The sequence below is a fragment of the Trematomus bernacchii genome, unplaced genomic scaffold, assembly GCF_902827165.1.
Source record: "Trematomus bernacchii unplaced genomic scaffold, fTreBer1.1, whole genome shotgun sequence".
Taxonomy (NCBI): domain Eukaryota; kingdom Metazoa; phylum Chordata; class Actinopteri; order Perciformes; family Nototheniidae; genus Trematomus; species Trematomus bernacchii.
Window position 1 is genome coordinate 208 of NW_022988058.1, and position 25,563 is coordinate 25,770.

At 41.6% G+C, this 25,563-nt stretch overlaps 1 protein-coding gene across 1 annotated transcript in view; it reads right to left on the reverse strand.

Moving 5' to 3' along the window:
* Positions 1 to 759: 759 nt before the first annotated feature.
* dcc (DCC netrin 1 receptor) overlaps positions 760 to 25,563 on the reverse strand; it is a gene marked incomplete at its 3' end in the record, with an annotated part of 209,478 nt that continues 184,674 nt past the window's right edge. The window contains exons 8-11 of the mRNA XM_034120235.1: positions 12,730 to 12,889; positions 2,083 to 2,237; positions 1,145 to 1,293; positions 760 to 898 (exon numbers count right to left, since the gene is read on the reverse strand). Coding sequence (XP_033976126.1) covers positions 760 to 898; positions 1,145 to 1,293; positions 2,083 to 2,237; positions 12,730 to 12,889 — 603 coding nt within the window. The remainder of the gene's footprint in view (positions 899 to 1,144; positions 1,294 to 2,082; positions 2,238 to 12,729; positions 12,890 to 25,563) is intronic.

Here is a 25,563-nt window from a genome sequence, read left to right on the forward strand (position 1 = left end):
TTGGTTTTTACTTATTGTCTTATTAGTAACGTGTACATACTAAGCCATTAAAAAAGAAATGTACCTCACTTTAATTGTAATCATTTAAATGTCCCCGTTGAGGGACAAATAATGTATTTCTGATTCTGATTCTGATGTAAACATACAAAGAGTCATCATTTAAGCACACAAAGGTCCCATAGACAGTGGAGGGAAACAGGTGGAACACACTCAGAATGACCTTGCAGTGACTCCTAACAGTAGGGCGAGAATAAGTTAAATTCCACCAAACTGGTGGTCATAAGAACGCTGCTATTAATAATCTTTACACATAGCATTGGCCTGTACTTCCATTTTAATGTGTGTTCACAGTGACAACTACTGTAACTAGGACGGTACAGGCTTTGTAACATTTTCCTTTTCACTAAACAACAAGATCTGAAATATAATTTTTTACAAAGCAAAATGAGATCAACTATTTCTTCTCATTTCATGCTGCTCCTGATCGGACAGAGAGGCCATCTCCATTAAAACACAATTTAAAACGTGCTAAGAGATCTGAAATGAATGACTATAAAATAATATAATTCAGTCGTTTTTGTCTTTTTGGAAGGGTGTTTATAGAGAAAGAATGACAAAGCACATAAGGGCTCCATGGTTAAAGTGCTCTTTGAAGGAGCTCTTAACAAACCTGAGTAGCGACACAGTTCTACTGTGAGAGATGATTCCTGCCCAACAAACAAACACACATTAATGTCCCGATGTTGATGGGGAGCTCACCGTCTGATTGGGTGGTGACGCTGACCGTCTCCGGGGAGGTGCCTGGTCCATAGCGGTTGATTGCCAGAACTCGAACTGTGTACTCTGTGAACTTATTGAGTCCCTCCATCTTGTAGTTGAGTCCGTTCACCTCCACACTCTGAACACAAACACAGGACAGTTACACATTGGAATGTTCATTGAGTTTAACGGTTTAGCAAACTCCACAAAGCAACAGGAAGTAGTACAGCAGTGATGGTACTGACAGGAAGTAGTGCAGCAGTAAGGGTACTGACAGGAAGTAGAGCAGCAGTGATGGTTCTTTCAGGAAGTAGTACAGCAGTGATGGTTCTTTCAGGAAGTAGAGCAGCAGTGATGGTACTGACAGGAAGTAGAGCAAACTGACCTGCTCCTTGCTGGACGGCCTCTCGGTCCACAGCAGTCTGTAGCTCAGCACGGGGCCGTTGGGTTGGCTGGGCGGCTCCCAGCTCACCTGGACGGAGGAGGGAGACAGAGCCTCCGCCTGGAGAGACTCCACCCGGCTGGGAACCTGGACTGTACACACACACAAAGACAACACACCTTTCACACACCAGCAACACTATAACATCTTCCACTGCTACATATGCTGCCACCAATGCAGTTAATTCAGACATCTTACTTTGCTGATAGATGGTTGTATAGAAATGAGGTATGACGTTACACCTATTTCATTTAGATTATGGTTTAGTTTATTCTGTCATAACATTCGGAATAACCCTTTGACAAAGGTTATTCAATTGATTCACAAGAGGAATTATAATACAAATATGAAAAAGATAATATAAAAAAGCTACAACAAACATTTATAATATTTATTTTAACGAGAGCGCTCTACACTTTTGTGATTTAAAAAATAAACTATAATTCTGAAAAATGACCATATTTACTATGGATATTACATCCAAAATTACCAGTTGTATTTCCTTCAAGCATAAGACACTTTAAGATGCATGGTCAACATTCAAAAACACTGGAAACTTCACTGCACTTCATAAGTTTTCTTTTTCAATCTACAAAGAAAAGCCACAGAATATAACAGCGCTACAGTCTGTGTGTGAAGTTAGTCAGGAAGCCCTTTAGGAGAGGGCTCCTTAATGAGTTGTTTGTAGCCCATTAGCCTAGGTTAGCCCTGAATGTGTTGAACCCAATTAAAAGTGCATGAGCTTCTGATGACTGTGTGTGTGTGTGTGTGTGTGTGTGTGTGTGTGTGTGTGTGTGTGTGTGTATGTGGGTGTGTGTGTGTGTGTGGGTGTGTGTGTGTGTGTGCATGTGTGTGTGTGTGTGTGTGTGTGTGTGTCGTACGGTCAGGTTTGGTGCTGATGCTCAGGGGGGCGGAGCTCTGTCCCGGCCCCATGTCGTTGTATGCGATGACTCTGAAGGTGTAGCTCTCCTCAGGCCTCAGGTTGGAGACGGTCAGCTCCAGAGACTCCGGCTCCGACACATTCACTGAGCGCTCCCTGAGAAGGAAAACACAACGTCATACACTGAACGCCTAAATGATGGAACGAGCTCCCCGTTGATATCAGGACATCAGAGAGTCCACACTCCGTCGCAGACTGAAACTCAGGACTGCATCTTAAGCCCCTGACACACCAACCCGATTTTGGGAGTCAGAGGCCGTCAGAGGCAGTCGGGCATTCGCGGCGCCCTACTCAGGTTGGTGTGTCCCGCACGTCGTCTCTTTACGGCACATTTTCACACCTCCCGCGGCCGATTCAAAGACAGTCGGCCAAAGAAAGTCGGCCAAAGAAATCACTCTGATTGGCTGTTCAGCTTAGCGAATCAGTGCATGAGAAGCGTAGTGGAAGTGAGGGACCAAAACAAACGATTAAGAAGGCACACACAGACAGACAGAGCTACTGTCTACCACTGTTCATTGTTCATTTACCTATTGTGAGCATCACATGGAAATGTACATTTTGCAAGAAGTGGCCATTATTCAGATGGGTGTTTCTGTCTGCCCCTCTATTCTTTCTCCCATTATCCTCCACAATCTGCCTAGAAGTATTTTAACGTTGTAGCTGTTCAAGATGGTAATTTTAAAATGTGTTAAACATATACTGTTAGTAGTTAAACCAATAATAATGTACGGCTGCAACTGACAGTTATGTAGGCACATTTTTTATTTGTTATTAACGCTGTGTGATTAAAAGAATAAACACAAATAGCAGGATAGGCAATACAAAACTTTATTTCGTACCTTGATACTACAGCCATTGATAACACAGCATTAGACATATTTGGCAAACTCTTTTTTTTTTATTGTATTACACACTATTTTTATCGTATTGTATTTTTGTCGATTGTTTACATTGTACAGTTCTTTAGACATATTTGCTATATCTTATCCCACTGAAAAGGCACTGCACCGTTAAAATATTGGCATAGTTCATCCCTGTGCTGCTTGGCTCAAGCTGGAATATTGGTGCCGTGTGGCAGGGTGGCCTGCCGTAGTTCAGGGTCTTGTCTCCATCTTTCTGGGACAGCTCTCGACACAGGTTCGGGAAAGCCCCCTGAGCTTCTCGCTGTAGCATGTTTTCACCCATTTAGTGCGGTTTCTCCTGATTTTTCGCTTCCGCTTCTTAATCTCTGCAGCCGCAAGCAACACTCCAATTGCTGATAACGCCAGTACGATACATGTTTTCGATCGACGAGAGAGAGTGAAAATGGAACCCAGACGCTATTTGTTGTTCGTTTATATCACGCAGTCTGTTCTTCTTCTCTCGGTGTATAGTCTGTCTTCCGGTTGTTGCCTCTTTTGAATGATGAATACACACTACCGCTGCCTGCTGGTAAGGACAGTTATTGCCACTCGTCGACTGAAGTCTTTGCGGTGTGTTCGTAGGCGGGCGGCGTAGCCGACGCAGGCGACGTAGCAGACGTAAAAGTCGGGACGCCTTCGGTACGCGTTCTTTGGTCTCAGGTTGGTGTGTAGCGGCCTTTAGAAATATCTTCTGTACGTAGCACAGGGATTTGGCTCCAAGTGAAGCTAATGCAAGAGCACTTGATCTGGTTGGGTTCTTAGATAGAGAATATACCTGCAGGATTCTTGCTTTTGAGTTTGTTTCTTCATGGTCGAATGCACTTATTGTAAGTAGCTTTGGAAAAATGAAATGTAATGTAATAACTAGCAAATCTTCTTATTCACAGATTACTCATTTCAATTATGTATTTATTTGAATTAAAGCTCATTATAAAAATCTAATAGCGCGACATAGTAGAGATAATCTACTATGACTGCAGCTGATCCTCAGATTATAGCACCTCTGCAGCTTCATTACTCAGCCAATCACAAACCAGCTGCAAAGATTAGCATGTTTGGCTGCAGCATTAAATACACACAGCTGCCTTTTCTTCTCATTTACAATTTTAGGCATACCTACCATAAGCAGTGCACAGTGATTTGTGTATATCGCACAGAATCAATGTGTAAGTATTCCCTGTAATTGTGAAGCATGCATTTTACTGTGCCAGGAACGCTGTAGGGAGATGGGTGGGTGCATAAACACAGGACAACCTTCGTTTCCTTATCTTAGCCACATGTTTTTGTTGCCTAAAAAAACCCAAGTTAAGATGGAATTTTATTTTGAAAAAGTTAAAAGTTGTTAAACTTTCATTTTTAACCGGTCACTTAAAGGTCACCTATTATGCAACATGCAATGAAGTAATATGGTCTGTGTTTACATTAGCAGGCATCGCTAACACTCAGAGCTAACGCTGTACTGGAGAGAGTATGTGTAAAGAAGCAGGAAATATAAGGTACTGTCCTTGTGGTAAACCCGTGAGAGAGAAAGTGTTTCAGCTCCATACTGTTTCAGAAATAATGCTTGATGTGGTTTGGAACATAATATGGCGTTTAATCACGGCAGCGTTTAGCTGAGTTTCTGCTGGTAGACAGCCTTCTCTTCACAGAGATCACTGCTTGCATGGGGACGCTCCAAAGGGGCGTGGCCAGCAGCAGCTCCAAAGGGTCGTGGCCAGCAGCAGCTCCAAAGGGGCGTGGCCAGCAGCAGCTCGGTTACATTTAAAGGGCCAGACCCAGAATCAGCCCTTTAGTAACACGGCTGAAATAGAGGGATATGAGGCATGCTACAATGGGTGATCTGTTTGGTATTTTGAGCAAAACACTTCAGAGTCATGTTTTGTATAGATGCCCTATAATATATTGTTCAAATATAGCATAATAGGTGAGCTTTGAGTATTATATTTTAGAAGTTTACACCATAATAATTGTATAAATACATTGTTGTAATGAGAGAAGTTTAAAACACTGTTAAAAGTGTGAACCATTTCTCAAAAGTGAAAGTGTCATCCTCTCCTGCTTTAAGGTAAGGTTTCACGACTGCCACACACACTTAGGTAGGGCCACATCTCATGACATAAACAAGAATCCTACGGGAACCTAACGGATTAAGTTAGTCTTCTGCCTTAAACAGCAGTTAATTGAACCTGGATCTACAGGATTTAGTAGAGGTAAGACCTTGCCGATCCCGGTGTCTCCGAGCCTGGCGGTAAACTTGCATAGACTCAATCGCTTCTGATAGGTCAATTAGTAGGTCTGAATAATAGCCAGAGATGAATACAGGCCCGCTGACTCAGCATAGTCATTTTAGGGACATTTTGTGAAGAGGTGACCACATCCTCTGCGGACTGTAAATGTCCACTGCAAATTGCATGCCAGTTTAGTTATCAGAATATGCGTCTATGGACAGAGAACGGCAAAGATGAAGAACAGTCTAAACTCTAAAGGTTCTTAGGGCTTGTGATTCTCCTCTGAGCTGCTCAGTAAAAAGGCAGCGAGCTGAGCTGGAGCCGGTCAGTGTGAGTCCCGTGGTGGCGTCTCTCTGCCCTGCAGAGGCCACAGTCTGAGGTCGCAGTCTGAGGTCACAGTCTGAGGTCACAGTCTGAGGTCACAGTCTGAGGTCACAGTCTGAGGTCGCAGTCTGAGGTCGCAGTCTGAGGTCACAGTCTGAGGTCACAATCTGAGGTCACAGTCTGAGGTCACAGTCTGAGGTCACAGTCTGAGGTCACAGTCTGAGGTCACAGTCTGAGAGCACAGTCTGAGGTCACAGTCTGAGGTCACAGTCTGAGGTCACAATCTGAGGTCACAGTCTGAGAGCACAGTCTGAGGTCACAATCTGAGGTCACAGTCTGAGGTCACAGTCTGAGGTCACAGTCTGAGATCACAGTCTGAGGTCACAGTCTGAGATCACAGTCTGAGGTCACAGTCTGAGGTCACAGTCTGAGGCCACAGACTGTGACTTCTGACTGTGGCCACAGACTGTGACCTCAGACTGTGGCCTCAGACTATGACCTCTGACTGTGGCCACAGTCTGAGGTCACAGTCTGAGGCCAAAGTCAGAGGTCACAGTCAGAGGTCACAGTCAGAGGTCACAGTCTGAGGTCACAGTCTGAGGTCATTCAGCACCAATAACACACTCAGTCAGAGACAGTTCTTCTCTGCTTCCATTTTCATTACTCCTTCCTGTTCTGCTGACTTTTACTTTAGCAGAGCCTCACTCGCCTTGTTGTCTAGGGATCCACAGATTCAACTAAATGTAACTATAGAAATATATTTATATAAAACAAATAAGCTTAAAGTTTTTGGTTCAGCTGAAATATCAACTCTGTGGCAACAGGAAGCCAAAACACCTTATGAAATTCATCACAAAACTAAAGGAATTATAAACATAATTATTTGGTTGTCATAACGTTGATGATCTCTTAATTGTTCTTCTATCAGCTCAACACTTCAGAGTGTGCAATATTATGGGTTATGAACCAAAACTAATGACATTCCCATCAGCCCCAGCTGCACTTGTGTGAAGTGCTATTCAGCTAATATCAGAATGCATTAAAGGTACCACTGAGTGGAGGGACAGTGTTTATCTATACAACATTACAACATGTTGTCTTCTTTAACTCATCTGCTTCCAATATCTGATGTGGTGTAAATGCACTGTGCCAGAGAGCCAGCTGCTGTGTGAAGTTAACAATAATCTCATGTTGTTGTCTTGCACTTTGTGTTGCCAAGCAGCTGTTGCCATGTGTGATGTTGTTATTGTGTTTCTCAAAACCTATTTTTATAACTTTTTCATAAAAACTGGCCTGGGCTAGGTTGAAATGACATGCAACATGATGGCATCTATGAGAACATTTAAATATTGTCAGAATAATAGCAGGATGATAAACCAGGCTCAGCACTGTGAATAAAGTGAGCTCCATCTGGAGGTCACTCTAATGCTTCATGCTTCATTTCTTTTTCCATTTTTCTCTCTTGATGTTATTTTCAATATACTTCCTGAAAGTCATTACAACTGACAAAGAAATCTCATCTGGACTCTCCCTTCCTGCCATCTCCCTTTTCTTTCATTGTTTTCCCTCCAAATTGCTCTCCCTCCCTCATCTTATTTTTTCAGCAAGTTATTAGAGCTGAAAATTCTCTGTCTTTTTAGGACTGACAAAAACTCTGCCTCTGTTTCCTGTGTAAGTAATTAGGACAGACAGAATGTCTCGTTTGTATGGTTTTTAGTGAAACTTCAGGGCTCTTATTTCCAGTGTACTGCTCAGAAACGTAAAGCAGTGCAGGCTGCTCTAGTCCCTGAGGAAACAAAGCTTAAAGCCGGGCTGTCAGAGGTTAGTATTAACAGCAGCCGGGGACTCAATATGTCATCAACGGCTCTCTCTGCTCAACGTGCTGAGCTGCTGTGTGCAGCAGAGCTGTGATCAAAGGGAAGAAATGCTGTCTTGAACATATTGTTATGTCTTTTGTGCTTTTATGATTCCACAACAGGGAGCTTCCTGTTTTACAGTATTATGGTTCACACACATTTAAGTCCATGCCATGCATAAAGAAGTGTGAACCATTCCTCTAAATTAAATCATCCCACCCACTTGGATTAGGACAAAGTTACTAAATCTGTGTGGTAAGGTTGTACGTCTGCCTAATTCACACTTAGGTTGAGCCACACTTCATTAAAGATACCAGAATCCTACGGGATCGCTTAAACGGATTTAGAATATCGTCTGCCTTCAAACAGTTTGATTCAACCTGGATCTACAGGAGTTAGTAGAGGTAAGACCTTTCCAATCCAGGTGGATTCGAGCCTGGCGGTAAACTCGCATAGACTCAAAAGCTTCTGATACTTTTTTCCTCTTGCTCAACTCATAAGGCTCACATTTGATTTTTATGTGAAATGTCTCACTTAGGGCTGCCCTCGACTAAATGATGTTATAGTCTACCAATAGTCGTCAATTAAGGCGATTAGTCGACTAATCGTCGCACGTTTATGATATATTATGATTATAAATATATATACTTTTTTTTATTCTTTTTTTTCTCCCAAAATGGTTTCAGTTTCAAAGGCTGATAAAGAGCATTGTTATAACAGCATGGTACGTTGTGCTTCACATAACATATCAAATAAATACTACAGAGGAAACAGAAAAAGTGAACATATGAGTGTCGGCAAAAATCCCTCTCATGAAATGAAAGCTTTATCGTTTTCTGAGGTCAGAATGATTATACTGCAGTAGCGTGGCGTGGGGTAAACATTTGAGGAAGCCAATAATCGATGTCCTTTTTTGGGGGGGGTCAATGTAATAACGTAACCAGATGAGTTATTACAGCGCCCGGTATAGTTTTACACAAATTTGTATCATACAGACGCAGGACTTGCACACGCCTTTTATCTAACCGACAGGTCCGCACGCACTCTCCGGCTGAAAGTCTCTCGTCTTATTAATTCATGCATTTTCATGAATAAAAAATAAGCATTCATTCACAAACTAAATCAGGAGACTTTTAAAGTTGTACGTTCACATCAAAGTATCAGTAGGCTACGTGTATGAAACACATGACTTCAGTTAAGTGCAGAAACATTGCATGTGATAGTCCACCTTCTCTTCCCTTCCCTCTCACACACAGCAAGTGCAGCAGCAGTCTTCGTCTCTGTAATTAGCTCAGTCTTTAGTCCAAAAGTAAAAAACTAGTGGTTGATTAGTCAGGGCCATGCCAAGGGAAGCCACCCACCCTCTGCCTTCCCTTTGCATGGCCCTGATTAATCACAGGTTGGCAGGGGCATGACGGTAGCCTCATCTGATTGGTCAATCCATCCATTTTTTTTCACCAAGGGAAGCCTTCGGCTGGCCTCCTCTCGCAACAGTTAGTGCAATATACTGTTTCACCATAACATCTAGAGGGGCGCTGTTTCCCTCTTTGTAAAATACTCAATGAGAATGGGGGAGAGATGGCAGCAACACACAGCACAGAATAATTACCGAAACAAAATGAAGTGTTTTTTTTCTTTATTAAAATGATAACTACAGTCCGAAAAAACAGGGGAAGCCTGGCTTCCCTTGTCCTCCAGGAGAAAACACCACCGTTATACTGTAGCGTCTCACTATAGGAACACAGGGAGGTTTTGTATGTATTTTATCCAGGAGTTTATTAATAACGATCACAGGTTACTGTTGGCCGTAACCACGCCAAAACAATGAAAAAACTTGGTTAAATCCTTATTCTCACCCGACTCCTTCAGCTCTCTCGTAGCATCTCCCTCTAGGAACCTCCCTATTCAACACCCAACCAATCAGACGACACTCTATCACTCACCTCATGTCCGGGGACATGCACCCCGAGAAGATTTATTTCTTTACATTGAAGTTAAAGCATCAATCTGATGCACTTTGCACCAGATTGATGCAATGTGGTGCAAAGTGTATGTTAATACATACATTAAGAGATGTATGGATACAGCTCTCAACACTCATATGAAACAGAACTGTATATATTTCAATAATCAAAAATCCATTAGAATATGCTCACAAGCAATAACACATATTTGATCAACTCCTCTCTCCTATCTGTATTTTACCTAGTCTGCATCCTTTCTTTTTATTTATGCATATTTTACTAATCACTCCCCTTTAAAACTGTGTTTTTGATTTTGTACTGACCTATAGCACACAGTGGAATGATTTATTAACTTGTTTTATATACAACTAATATTACATAGATGGAAATATTTGTTTACAAAGATGACCAAACCGTTTGAGACCCACTGAGATAACTTAGACTAAAGTTTACAATCTAATCCCTCAGAGAGTCCTTTAGCTCACTGAGCGGACGTGATCTCTCTCAGTCCCCCAGGAGAGAGCTCTCCCTCTCCTTATTGTTGAAACAGCTTCTAATCTCCGTTAGCTCCGAGCTAGCACCAGATGCTAACAACAACCCCCGTAACTTTCTCACTCTCTCTCTCTCTCCTCTCTCCTCTCTTTCTTAAAGTCCGACAGGAGAGAGCTCTCCCTCTCCTTATTGTTGAAACAGCTACTAATCTCCGTTAGCTCCGAGCTAGCACCAGATGCTAACAACAACCCCCGGAACTTTCTCACTCTCTCTCTCTCTCCTCTCTCCTCTCTCCTCTCTCCTCTCTCCTCTCTCCTCTCTCCTCTCTCCTCTCTCTTTCTCAAAGTCCGACAGGAGAGAGCTCTCCCTCTCCTTATTGTTGAAACAGCTACTAATCTCCGTTAGCTCCGAGCTAGCACCAAATGCTAACAACAACCCCTGTAACTCTCTATGTCACTCTCTCTCTTTCTATCTCTCTCTGACAAGATGCGCTCGTGCCACACACACAGACGCTCCTCCGTGGCGATGACCGCTTGCGAAAAAATAAAATAATAAACACATTTAAAAAGTGGGGGGGACACAAATGGGATTTTGAAAAGTGGGGGGGACATGTCCCCCCTGTCCCCAGTGGAAATTACGCCCATGTGTTATAGGTCTATATATGTTGATACCAGTGGTGGCCGGCCCATAGGGGCGCTAGGGGCACCGCCCCCCCCCCTCTTCCCACATTTTAGATAAATAAATAAACAAGGTACATATTATATAATTGGTATCAGAAAAATGAATAATCTACAATAAAATCTCGTTTAAAATTGTGTTACGATGTCTAAAGTTACTGATAAGTCATGTGTTTCCTGCCTGGCCACAGAAATCTTTGCCCGTGTATCATTACCCTCTCTCGTCTGGGCGCTAAGAAAAGAGCCCTAAGTGCAGCAGCAGCCAACCAAGTGCTGACTGTTGCTACCTGAAAAGTACTATGCCGCCGAAACCTAATTTCAGCCAATCAGCGTCGTCAGATCTGATGGTCCAAGGGCTACAATTTCAGCGCCCGGCCCAAGACAATCTGTGAGTTGTTTTGACTCGTATCCAAGGAGACAAAACAGGGAGCTGTCATACACTCTGGAACCTATCATTAGCAGCTAATATGAAAACTCAGTTTTTGACATAAAAATTGAATTATGGATCATCAATAATTGTTTCAAAGTGACAGACACATTGGATTAACCTATGGATTAACCTTCAGCCGCGTTTTTCTCGTTTTAATGCCATTGAACACGACTTTTGATCAGAATAACAGCAAAAGGTGAGCATATCTCCGTGTTTTGCTACCTAAAGCTACGTCGTGTGATGTCTATATTTGCTTCCCCTGTCGCGAGTTCTGATCGCTCAGTGATGATACTTATATTTCTAGAATCTGTGGAATCTCAGTTTGTTAGCATAAGCTTGTTTGTGTATATCCGATAAGTATATCGGTCGATTTATACCTAGAGTGCGTTAGCATTTTTTCGCTCAGGGCTCATTTAGCAAAAGGTTAGCTTCTTGTGAAACTTGTGTTTTATTTCGGTAAAAATGGTTCATATAATCAGTTAGCTGAGCTTCTTCCCGTTAAATGAGTATGACACATGAATAGTTTATTACATTTTAAGAAGCCCTGAGACACAGTTTCGTGAGAAAAAAAACGGGGGGAAAAAGCCCCTTAACAGGTTAAATGGGAATTAAATCATTTGAGTGTTCCCAAAGCCCCGGTGTTCTGCAGTTTGTGTGGGCCTACTGTACTGTTGCACAGTTTATGCTGTAGAAACTATGTCCAGGACAAGGTGTTTCGAAGTTTTGGAAGATTCATAGCTAACCACACTGAAGATTATGGAGGTATTGATCAGTATTCTCATATTTTTAAGCCTCAATTTGTCCTCCCCCCCCCCCTCTAACATCACCAGAAGTCATAATTTAAGGGGTCATTTCTCATTTTTTTTTACCGTGGGAGCATCCCCCTGGACCCCCCAGTATTGTTTGGTCACCATTTCCACAGCCCCACCTAAAATATTTTCCACCAGCCGCCACTGGTTGATACAAAGCTAGGCTACTGCCTGACTCACTGCTGCTGTTTTCCAATGAGTCTGAGAAAGTAACACACGTTGTCGGGAAAATTAAGCTCCGTGTTTTGTTATGAAGCCGGCATTCAGGAAGCTGCGCTCTGATGATGTGGATATGGAGGAGACCTTTTGCCGTCGTAGTCTACATGTCCTTTACATGCTCAGAAAGATCGACACTTTGGATTTCCTGCCCGACCAAATTAACATAATGACCAGGCACAGCTCTTTATGAAGTCTGAGGGTTTCCAGCTGACGTGTCATAGCACATGCAGCGCACGGATGGAGCTTCTTTATTTTTATTTGTTTTTTATATACATTTTTTTTTCAAATATTCGACTAATTAAAAATTGCTCGATTAAGACTTTATTAGTCGACTAGTGATTAGTCGACTATTAGGGGGCAGCCCGAGTCTCACTATTGAGTAGATTTCAGTGAAATGTAGTACCAGGAAAAAATGTCCCCCTCAAGATGAGTTGTGATAAGTTTGATTATCCCCTGACTTTCATTCTGGTACCATCATCATGTCAAAACTTCAGTAGACTCAATACTTTGCCCTAAGACCAAACACTTAAAAAAAACTAATTCATTTCCTAGCAAAATGCCTAAATTCAAAGGAAGTCCGAAAAATTGACACCTCCAGCCTGGAGGTGTCTGGACCTCCAGGCTGGACCACTGCCAGAGAGGGAGAATCTGACCAAACAGAGACCAATACAAAAAATCCCATCTTACCTCTGGACTCCGTCTTGAGAGTAATAAATTCCATAGGTCTGCACGGCTCCTCCGCTCTCCTCCGGGGGGCGCCAGCTGAGGCGCACAAATCGGCTGGACACTAGGACAGGGACCAGGTCGCGGGGGGCAGAGGGGAGGGCAACGCCCGGGCTGGGGGACACTGGTGGGGGATCAGAGGAGGAGGAGTAAGTCAAGGGGGTGCCAGAAGGAAGGGGTGGAGGAGTGTGGGCGGGGCTATATTGAGTGGGCGTGGCCTCTGTCAACAGTTCAACCAGGGAGAGGGGAAGGGAGGAGAAGCAGGGACAGGGAGGGGGGGTGGAGGGTTCGGTGCAGGCGGCAGAGCAAATCAAAAACAAAAGGAGCAAATGACAATGGAATGAGCAGATAACGGAAGAGACGTGGAAGACAAGAAGGAAGAACATAAGGAAGAAGAGTGGTAAAGAAGATCACAGGCAGGAAAAAGCAGCAGAGCATTTCAAGCTTCAGTCACCAATCAACACAGACCTGACTGTGGAGACTGCTGCTCACATTATAGCACAACTCAGAATAATGTGAGCATGTCATTAATGACTGCCAGCTCAGCCTTGCTGGATGCATTCAAACATTCAAATAGATGTTCTTTTCATTCAGATTTTGTTCATTTGAAAAGTGTGCGATGAACACTAAAAGACTAAATGAGAGACACATGAAGAAGAACCCTGAACTTTGAACGCTCCCAACCAGCAGTCTGTTATTAGTGTGAATGCTGTACCACAGCATTCCACTATAGTTCTTCGAATCTTTATTCTTCCTCTACCTCTTCTTCTTTTTCTTCTTCTTCTTCTTCTTATTTCAACCAATGCTTTGGCTCTCAATAACTTCAGCATACTTGCAGCTACAGAAACCATTCAAATGTCAAACTATTCAGCCTTTTCAGCACATGATGGGAAACTTTCAACCTTTTCAAAATATGTTATACTTTTTGAAATATTCAGCTTTTTAAACTCTTTTTTTAACATGTAACTCAATGGGAGGAACTTTCAAATCCTCTTCTAACTACACCGTGCGCCAAATGCTTCTCCTTCCACATACTTTCAGCTAGAGACTTCATTCCAACTTTAAAATGATCACAAGACATTCAGCTATTCAGATTTTTGAAATTCGCCCAATTTCTTTTTTTTAAACCTGCCATAATTCCCAAACCCTACACTCCTTGGACATCATTTTTCATGAAAAACGTAGGAAAACCTCTCCTAGGTTGGAAAATAAAATATAATTAAGCAAAATAATTAAACAAAATGCCTCTTGAGGGCATGAAGTGACAAAAACGTTCAACATGTCTCCATTAACCTGTTAAGCCCTGAGCCTGTTTTTCAGGTCTCAGGCTCGAAAATGACATTCCCAGAACAAATGACCATATCTTCCCTTCTAAAAGGGTTGAATTAATAATCTTTTTTCTCAAAGTAATGATAAACCTGTGAGTTGGATGTAGAAAAGTCAGAATCAATATAGATGTTTTTTATTTTAAAGAAAATTCAGATTTTACATAGTAAAAAACTGTAAATTACAGTGTCCGTCCAAAAGATATATGTTTTACTTATAGTGAAAACTACCCTTGGATGATGGTAAGGTAGACTAAAAGCTTTAGGAATCCAAAGTACAACATATAATAAGTACCCTGTATCAAGATTGATGCAAAACAAGTGACATTTGACCTTTTAGAGAGATTTAGCAAAAAGAAACCACTTCTGGGGTCATTTGGGTGGATTTTCCATATCTCTGGCCCCCCCTTGCTCGATTTTGATGGTTGACACCTCTTTCTGACCGTTAGAGCCAATAGAATCGAAGGGGGACACACACACACACACGTTGTGAAGAGAAAAGGTGAGGGCTTCGCGCATGTAATTTTGCATCAGAGTGAACCTATCTCTAGCTTTGACATCTGGAAACGGAAAAGCAGTTTTATTCCTTATGGATTATCAGAAATCATTTCAAAGGGACACAGACACATTGGATTAACCTATGGATTAACTTCAGCAGCGTTTTTATCGTTTTAATGCCATTCAAGACCACTTTGGAGAGACTACAGAGCCAAGGTAAACATTTTAGCATTTTTAGCTACCTAGCGTCACCTGTTTTGATGTCCATTTTTGCTTATAACGTCGCAAATACGTATAATTCAGTGGTAATGTCGGTGTCAAACGATTCTGTGTCACCTCACGATGTGAATCGATGTGTTGTATGTGGTGAAAAGATAAATAATAAGGTTTTGTGAGTGATTTTCGGTGCAGTAAGGTGTTAGCATTTTCGCTCGTTGCTAATTCAGAGGCTCAGTGTTAGCATTGTGGGTTTTCTTTGAAAAAAAAAAAAAAAAGATCAGTTAGATGAGTTTCTTCCCGTTACATGGATATAAAACATTCATAGTTTTATTAAATGAACATGCCCTCAGACACTGTTTCCTGCAAGATGTTGCGGCAGTACCCCGGTACCGGGGTCTCTCGGGCTTAACAGGTTAAGGCCTGTTGTAAACAGCCTGCTCTTTCTTCACAGCAGCCGCACACCTTTAGTTAATCTGCCAAAAAGGCCACATTATTGACCCGAAAGTACACAAAAAGCACACTTCAGACGCTCATCAGGATCCCAAGACGCTTCACGGGTTGAAATTTCACCGATATCTGCTACGGTTCTTCAACAAAACGTTCAAATGTAAGAGGTTTATCTCTCATTCAGACCAATGGAAAGGCTCTCCTCTCACTGATTACTGCACATCACCATGGAAACCTTTGATCTCTGGCCTCACACAGGTGTTATGATTATTTGTTATGATTAGGTGCTCAGCACAGAAACAAACACTGACAAACAGACTGGACTTTAACAGACTGTCTCAGCCTATTCTTTTCTGTCTGATGGAGACTTCATACTGACTTCAACATGTTCCACATATTTTATGTTATTTTATACATTATTGGTGACGTATGGTTTTAGTCAAAAGGTCTGCAGTCAAAATATTCTGCTGCTTTCCCAAGCCTTTTTACTTTCTTTTCTCTTCTTAATACACATTCATTCACTACTACAGTACTTACATCTGATATGTAACTCCTTCAGCCTACTTTCAGCTGCAGAAACCATTCAACTATTACATTATTCAGCTATTTCAGGACATCAAGGCTATACATGTTGTTGTTTATACCTTTTTTAAACCTTTTCTTTTAAATATTAAGCTTCTTCACTATTTTTCCTACTCTTCCAGTTTAACATTTCACTTCCAAGTTTCCAACAAAGTCATTGCAATGCATTTGAGCCGTAACAATTTGATTCAAAACATTTCACTTTTCTGCATTTCTCCGCTAAGTTCAGCAACACACTGACTTGGTCTCTGTAGCTAAAAGCAGCTACAGAGACCATTCAGCTAATAACATATTCAGCTTTTTCTGCATTTTCAGCTAAATTCAGCAACAAATGTTCACAGTTTACAGCATTCGCACGCATTTTCTGCAGGAAATGCATTTTCTAGTTGCACATTGACATCTGGTATTAACACATCTTCAGCCTGAAAGTTAATAAGAATTTTGCTATGATATAAATATATATACAAAATTAAAACCTTTAACAACGGATGGTGCACAATGATTGACTGTTTGTTTTTGTTGTCAGGTCACCATTAATAGCAAAGATTCCTAACATTAAAAAACTGTTTATTAGGTAATTTCTCCGTTACAAAGGCTTCACAAATGTCTTATTGTGCTGCAAAACATTCAATGGCACATACAGTATATACAACCCAGTCTCACGGTATTTCGTGTTATAGTCACGACATTTAATCTATTGATTCGTGTTCACTAACACGATTTTCACACAGAACGATTTTAAAAGCAATGTATTTCTATTGGTAGTATGTTTCGTGCCTGCAACACGTCTTTTTGTCCGGTCGGGTCTTGGAAGACCAGAAGCTGTGTGGTTCATAAAAACATGTTCTTTCTCAATATCAAGCCACGATTATTGTTTTTATTTTAACTCGTACAATGTCGGACTTTTTTTGCCGTCCATGAGGAAAAGAAATGGAGCTCAGAGGCTCAGAATACTGAAATCTGTATTTTTTAAATCTTTTTTTCCTTCTAATTTGTTATTCTTTTCTAAATAACACACAGTTATTTACTCAACAATAACACACAATTATCCTTGTTTTTATTTATTTGTTTAATTCTATAATCTCTGGCTTTTTTGGCGTCCGTCAGGAACTGAATTTCAAAATAAAATAACCGGAAACTGATACACACCCACTGAACTGATTACCCAAGATCCTCAGCTATGGTTTAAGCTCGGTGATTGGATTGTTTAGCCGCAATGCACGTTGGGATATGGTGTTTATGCGATATGAAATCCGAAAAACATTTTTAAAAAAAAGAAAGAAAATAATACATTATTCCGAGTGTGCTTGCTTTTCTCTTTGAAAGTCATCACATAACGGCATTGTAATACACGTTTCGGCTGCATTAAATATGACATATCTGCCGTAGTTAACTCTATTTATAGAGCCCTGATGACAAGACTTCTAGACAAACAGGAACTGCCGCCAAAACTGAAAACTTGACGTGGATCTTAAATATATAAGCAATTAAACAACATGTTACATTTCTTTTCATACAATACGTCTCCTTGCAGTATCAACACTAATTCGGCTGACTTTTATATTTGATCCAATTGGTGGATAGGCTGTATTTACGCCATAACGGTGCACAGCTGATAGAAAGGGACACCTACTGGTTAAAGCATGTTATTGCATTTTATAATTTATTATTAGATATTAATAAAATCCCTATAAAGTATATTCTTTACTCGTCGTTATTCTCTACTAATAGTTAATTAAAGACTGTATATAATGACTATTTTGCACATCCCTTTCAAGATTTCAAGATTTTCTAAGGTTTATTGACATATCATATACACAACTACGGTGTAGTTATGCAATGAATGAAAAACTTGGGTCGCAGGTTCCTCAACAGTGCATTTTCTCCAGGCCCAACAACAAGAGCAAGGCTGCTACCATAGCATCTTATCGTGTCAGTCACGTTCTTGCGAAACACATGAAGTCTTTCAAAGATGGCGAAGTTGTGAAAGAAGCATTCCTGGAGGCTGCCGACGCGCTTTTTGGGGACAGTAAAAATAACAGTAGCATTTCAACAGGTTTTTGATATAATAAAAACGTTAGATACCGTTATTAATCAGCTGTAAATTTGAGTTTGTTTGAACTTATTCATTATAATTATTGTACAAAATGGTATAAGAATGCAAACTTAAATTGATTATAGTCTATTATCAATTCAGGTTAAGAAACTAGTGTTGCTTGCATCCTATTTTAAAGGCATTTCTTTTTATACTATATACTAAAATGCAACAAAAAAAGGGTTTGATTCTATTAATTTAGTCTTTTTATTGCACTTTGGCAGCAGATTCCTGTGTAGCTTCAGATCTGAGTTGTCTTATTAGTAAGCCTAATTTATACTTTTGTAGCAACACTATTTTTATATAATGACAAAGAAAGGGTTCAGAGTCTTTTCTTTTTTCCCTGTATCATATGTGACAGCACTGTTCAATGTTTCTTGAAAACATTACCCACTGTAGTTTGTGACGTGTGAATAAACTCCAACTCTGTATCAACAACACTGTTGTGTAACTTCAGTTACATACTTGTATGTGTGTAGATTAGAAAGAGGTAAGATAAAGGATCTGCAGTATTTTATGAAGTATTAATCGTACAAAGGTCAGTTTTATACAAGTAGAAGTGTGTATTTACCTAGTAGTAGGCTGTCAGTAATGGCTACGCCTCTCTATTTGGACTGGTAGATCTCTGCAGACTGGCAACTTTAAAAGTAGCTCTCGGTTCAAAAAAGGTTGGGCACCCCTGGTTTAGACGGTTCGTCCACAGGAGGCTGAAACGGAAACGCGGATTCAGAGCCCGAAACCGATACACTTTGATAACGGCTCCCAAAGTGGGTAGGTCTGAGGACAAAACGCTTACGGCTCCGTGTGTACGCCCTATACGATCATAGCCCCGCCTCTCCCCACCTCTCCTGCTCACCCCCGCGTCACCCGCGTCATTGCTGATGCGTTTCGCCAACAACAACAACAATGGCGGATCACAGGGTTGCGTTCGTGCTCCAAACGCTACTGACCATGCTACAGATGTTAGTGCAACTTCTACAGCTCCTCTACCACAACCATCAGCAACAATGATTGACTGTTTGTTTTTGTTGTCAGGTCACCATTAATAGCAAAGATTCCTAACATTAAAAAACTGTTTATTAGGTAATTTCTCCGTTACAAAGGCTTCACAAATGTCTTATTGTGCTGCAAAACATTCAATGGCACATACAGTATATACAACCCAGTCTCACGGTATTTCGTGTTATAGTCACGACATTTAATTTATTGATTCGTGTTCACCAACACGATTTTCACACAGAACGATTTTAAAAGCAATGTATTTCTATTGGTAGTATGTTTCGTGCCTGCAACACGTCTTTTTGTCCGGTCGGGTCTTGGAAGACCCGAAGCTGTGTGGTTAATAAAAACATGTTCTTTCTCAATATCAAGCCCCACCTCTCCTGCTCACCCCCGCGTCACCCGCCAGTGGACATGGAGAACTACATGAACTACATGTTGCTAAATCCACCGCGGAGAATAACCAGAAGGGCAACCAGGCAACCATGGCAACCATGCTCGGGGGGTCTTATTCGCTGCTTTTAGTGTATTTTGAGGTGGAAGTAAAGCGCCACTTACAGTATATGTACTACAGCGTCTCCAGCGTTTTTCGAGCGTTTTCGTGTGGACGGGCACGTTTCTTGAGCCGTTTCCGTGTGGACGGAAGACTTTTTAGATATCGACTTCGGTTCGTTTGAGTTTTTGTCTCCGTTTCGTCTCCGTGTGGACGGGGCCTAAGTGTGTGAGCCCCCAGCCTGCGGGACCAGAACAGACTGAGGGATCCTGGTGACCCCCCCCCCCCTGCTTTATCAATGGGTGCAACATTTGACACTCTTGCATTCTGGTGTGACCACAATGTGTGAGCTCGGCTGTCATTGATTATAGTCTGTACATGTGCAAAAGTAGCTAAGTAAATGTTCTGTACTGTACTTAAGTAGGTAAATGAACTTCACTTGAGTATTTTCATTTAATGCTACTTTATACTTTTACTCAACTACATTTTGCAAGCTTATATTGTACTTTTGACTCACTACATTTGAAAACTTGTATTACTAGTTACTTTTGCAGGTTGATTTTATTATCGTTTATACAAATAACACATTATGATCTACTATTATGGATGGAGATATCTGGCTCTATAAACATGTATTATTGTTATCTCATCCTTTACCAACTGACAGATTAAAAGAATAGACACATAAATTCATCACTAATTAAACTCCAGTGATATAGTATGTTTTATTAAAAAAATTGCCACTTTGGATAATGAGTACCTTTAGATCTGGTACTTAAGTATATTTTGCTGCTAATACTTTTGTACTTTGACTTCAGTAACATTTTGAATGCAGGACTTTCACTTGTAGCAGAGTATGTCCACACAGCGTGTACAGCTGCATCAGTAAACACATCCCTATCATCATGAGGACACTGGCACAACTTGAAACATTTCTCTTTTTGTCCACCATGAACTCTAGGACAGAAACTCAAAGTGTGATATCAGGATGATTATGTTTGCCCAACTAATGTCAAGTTTCTGGGCCAAAAAACAAACCAAATATAAAGTAAATAGAACAGCCATGATCTCTAATCTTGTGTGACAGCGGATACTCATTAGACCAGTTTAGGGCTTGTTTACAATGTCATAGTTTTGTTGTTGATCCGTATATACGATCACCTGATACTTTACGGATTTTACTATTAATCTGCACCTATGATTATATAAACATATGCTTGAATTCTGTTGCGGTTCAGTTCCCCTTCCTTCCTTTCAGTTCTCCCTGCCTGCTTTCTCTCCTTCGTCTGAGTCTTCATGAACTCTTTTGACAGATGCATTTGACAGTGCATAGAGTAGAACCAATCAGAGTGGAGCTCTGAGGAACCTCATGAGACGGAAAAGTTTAGTCCTTTCTCAATATTGACTACATTTTAAACTTGCTTTCTTTGGGAGTTCCAACTTGGAAAGTTGAACTTCAGTTCAACAAACTTGCAAAATCCGTTTTTTGCAAAAATGTTCATTGTTATAAAACCAATACATCTGTAACCTAAAACTGTTTTCAATAACACTATATCTGTATGAGAAGACTTCATAAGGAGTCAAGGGTGCACAGAGGTAGCTACCCAAAAGACACATGAGCATTAGTTAGAAAAATTAGCATCCACAATAAATTGGGTTAAACAAATCAACTGCCAAAAGACTCTTGGTAAAATACGCAGTGAAAATTGTCTGTTGTCGGCCAACAGAGGATTTTGAATAATGTAAGTCTTTGGGTTGTGATTGCCGACAATTCACAAGTTCACTAGAAGGTATTCTTATGTATTTTGTGTTAGACTGAGTCTGAGCCTCTGTTTGATGATGATGTTTGACACCGAAAGCCTTTCCCCCCCTGGGTCATGTGCTCATTAATAAATGATTGAACTCAAGGACTGAGAAGAACGCAGATTGAGAAAGGCCTGGAGTTCCCGGAGAGTGAGGGTGATCAGCAGTGGCTTTAAGAGGCCACCATGCTGCTGCAGAGCACAGTGTTTACAGCGGCTCCACACCAACAGGTTAGTGACCATCTGAAACCATGACACCATCAACTGTCCTCACAACTCCTCCTCCATCTCCCCTCCTCCATCTCCTCTCCTCCATCTCCTCTCCTCCATCTCCTCTCCTCCATCTCCTCTCCTCCATCTCCTCTCCTCTCCTCCATCATAAGCTGAGAGAAATCCAATCTATCCTCGGGGTCAAAGGTTGTGACTTGATACAGAGTCTAAATGCTTGTGACATGTCGGTACATATCAATAAAGCTTCACTGAACACACACACACACACACACACACACACACACACACACACACACACACACACACACACACACACACACACACACACACACTCATATCTCGTTATGACGTGTTATGACATGATTAATAAATATAGATAGGAGGAGGATAAAGAGGGGTATAAAAGAAGGTGGAGAAGAAAAAGAAAAGCAGCATGGCCAAAGAAAGAGACAGAGCATCCAGAGCTCCAGATAGAGGTAGAGGACAGTATTAGGAGGAACTGGAAGAAAGCAGGATGGATGGAAACAGAGGAGTGTTATCACGCTTCCTTTCGTCTCTGGGAGATGAGATTTCAAGGTGTGAAGGGCAGACTCGTTCCTGCTCGGTGACCCGGCCCAGGAGCCAAGCCGGCGCTGAGCAGTAAAGCGTCACTCTCTGCCGAAAACAGACAGGTAGGCTAAATAATAGAGTCAGACACCACAGAAGAAGAGCTAGAAAACAATCTAAATAAGTGCAGAAAATAACACTGCAGTCTGCCAGGAGACCGATGATACCTCCGTGCACGCACACACACACACACGCATGCACGCACACACGCACGCACGCACGCACACACACACACACACACACAACCTCAATTCCTCCCATCACTCTCTCCATTTTCTACAAGCTGTTCTGCATTTATATTGTTTCTGCTGCCTGAATGATCTTTTGGGGTGTTTGGTTTTAGATCTGAGGTTCCTACAACAAATGGGATTTCTACGTGTGTGTGTGGGTGTGTGTTTGTTATTTAAAAGAATGCACTGGAAAAGGACAAAACACAGTGCACTGACAACAGTGGCCAGGGTATGGCTGGGGTAGGCTACAGCCATACCAAGAAATGGCTTAGCCCCACCTTAGCCCCACCATGAAAAATGATGTTAAAGTAAGCAAAATAAAGTCCGCGGAGTAAATTGCACAGACAGCAGTTAGTAAGATTGATTTCAGTAGCCACTTGTCTGGAAATACCGAAGACTAGAAACGGTTTTGAAAACTTTTGTCACGTAGTGATCGTCTTCTCAATAGAACATCTTTGATAATGTCTTCTGGCCAATCAGAATCACGATAACGGCGTGGTGTTGTTGCAGGAAGTCCCGACGGAGAATACTTTTGCTGTAGTACACCTCTATATACATCGATACAACATTACTTGTTGATAGAAATCAACACGTAATGAAATAAGACCCCACGGTTTGATGATTGATAGGTGTGTGGGCTGTCTTTCATTTTGACACACAGAACAATGGGGGCTATCCACCCTTATCCACAATGTAAAGTAATTCACACAGCCTCTTCCCTCTTCTCTGAGAGGAGCAGCAGGTTCAGCTTTCAGAACAAAGTCACAAAAAATTAAAATGGCATTCATTTTTTTAAATGTGTAGTGATAGATGTATTTATTTTTCTTCTCAAGAGAGTACCAGAATGTGTATTTTATGTTAGTATTTAGGGGGAGATTTGGTTTCACACCAAAAAGGATCTGGAACTAGTCCCTAGTTCGCGCGAACCTTTTCACCCCCAGATAGTCCCTTCTAGAGAGGCAGTACTTTCCTGAAGAGGAAATGGTTCGTGGGTGTGTCGACCACACTAACAATTTCTGATTGGCTGGGCGAATTGCAAACCACGCCCCGTAAAACTCCGAAAAGTTTTGTGAACCCAAAGCAGAAGAAGAAGAAGTGACGTCAGCGGTTTCATTTTCCTAATCCTCCCTCAGGGACTTATTCCGGTGAGAACGTGATCTAACAGGACAGTTCGAGGGACTAAAGAGTTCAGGGGGAACAAGTACCAGGGACAGGTAAATAAGTTTAGCACTTCCTGTTCCCTCGTCCGGAAGTCTTTTTGTATGTGTTTTTGTTTAGAGGCCTGAAATAAGGAATAACTAGGGTGGGGAAGTCAGCGTGTTGTCAGGTGACACAGCAGTGGTTTAAACAAGTTTCACTATTCAGGCAACATTTTGGTATCTTACAGAAACCCCTTAACAACTTATCTTTTCAATTATTGATATGAATGAAAGACTTAGACTGTGTGAAATTGGTGTCATGCGATCCACTAGACAGACGAGCTGTCCTTTTACAGAGTGAAGCTTCCTGGTGCCGTGTTTTATTTTGCTATGTGGCTGTGACCTACTGTCGGTGCGACGTTCATTCAAAGTGACAGAAGTAGTGTTGTTATTAATACTCTTTGATAAAATCATGTCATCAGGACAATATAATCACAGCTTTGTAGCTTCTAAACAGGTTCTGAGGCTTCTGAAGACATCTGCACCGGTCCCTGGTTCTTCATGTGATGCTACAAATCTAAACAAGATCACAGAGAGGCATCAAAGCTTTAAGGTTTCAAAGCGTTATAAAACGGGCTGCCATGCTTTCTGTGCATTTGGGCATTAAGGGAAACACAATAAGGACTTAGAGCAAATATGACACCAGTAAAAACGTTTCAATGATCCAACTTCCCTGAACTGTTGCCATTACAGCTGTGGTAAAGATCTGACGGCTTACAAGTTTTTGTTCATCTACATTAAATTCATCCAGAGCAGAACATAGACCTACTTCAGCAGCAGTGGCTTAGTCTGTAGGGCTTTGGCATGGGAACCAAGTGTTTGCTGGTTCAAGTCCTGTATGGACCAAAGTACATAGTGTGGACTAGTAGCTGGAGAGGTGCTAGTTTAACTCCTTGGTGCTGCTGAGCAATGCAACAAACCCCAACAGCTGCCTGGAGCCGTAAAACATGGCAGCCAATTCGCTCCGATACCTCTCCACACAGAAGAACGGTTGTGTTTGATAACAGTTTGCTTTTAATGAATCTATTTAACTTAAACATTTATAAACTACTATTCTGTCGTTTCAGATTACACATATCCTAAATATCTTGGTTTCTTCTTCTCTAAGGTCACATTGTTCTATTGTCTAAAAAACATCTTATTAATAATCATTTTCGCTTGTCTTTATGTGCATTGCAGTTAATATTGAGGTAATCCAAAGGTAACCGTAAGTAATCAGGTTACATTACTTTTGTATTGTGATACTCACATTAGGTTATCGATTACATTGTTGTACAGGTAACTACTAATTGTAACGGATTACATTTTTAAAATATCCCTCCCAGCCCTGACCATACTTTACGTATCACAACAAACTCTGTCATCCTCAGTAGGCTCACAGCGGCCAATCAGACATTCCCATGAGAAGTGTGTGTGTGTGTGTGTGTGTGTGTGTGTGTGTGTGTGTGTGTGTGTGTGTGTGTGTGTGTGTGTGTGTGTGTGTGTGTGTGTGTGTGTGTGTGTGTGTGTGTGTGTGTGTGTGTGTGTGTGTGTGTCCTTGACGATGCCAGACCTCTTCATTCCTGGAGTGGCCCATCACACACAGACACACACATACCATGTATACATCACTTCAGGGGACATTACATTGACTTATCCTGACCTTAACCATAACCAAGACATGCCTAACCCTAACCCTTACCCTTAACCTTACCCTTAACCTTACCCTTTACCTTAGCAAGACACTCACCACCAGGGTACACCTAACACAAAAATCGCTATCTATTCAATTAGGTGCAAGGCCTGCCACAGACTCTATGTGGGGGAAACGCGCAATGAGATCAGCCTCAGAATAAAACAACACCGATACAGAATCAGAGACGGGGACGGCACGAGCGTTTTATACAACCATTTCAAACTCCATGGCCTCGTGCAGTCTATGGGCCTGGAGAGCAGCAGCTGCTGGAGCACGGGTCAGAGGCGAGCGGCGGAGCGGAGGTGGATCCATCGCCTGGGCACCATTGACCCGGGCGGATTAAATGAAAAGTACAACTGATGGGTCCGCCTCCCACCACTCAAACATGTTTTAATAA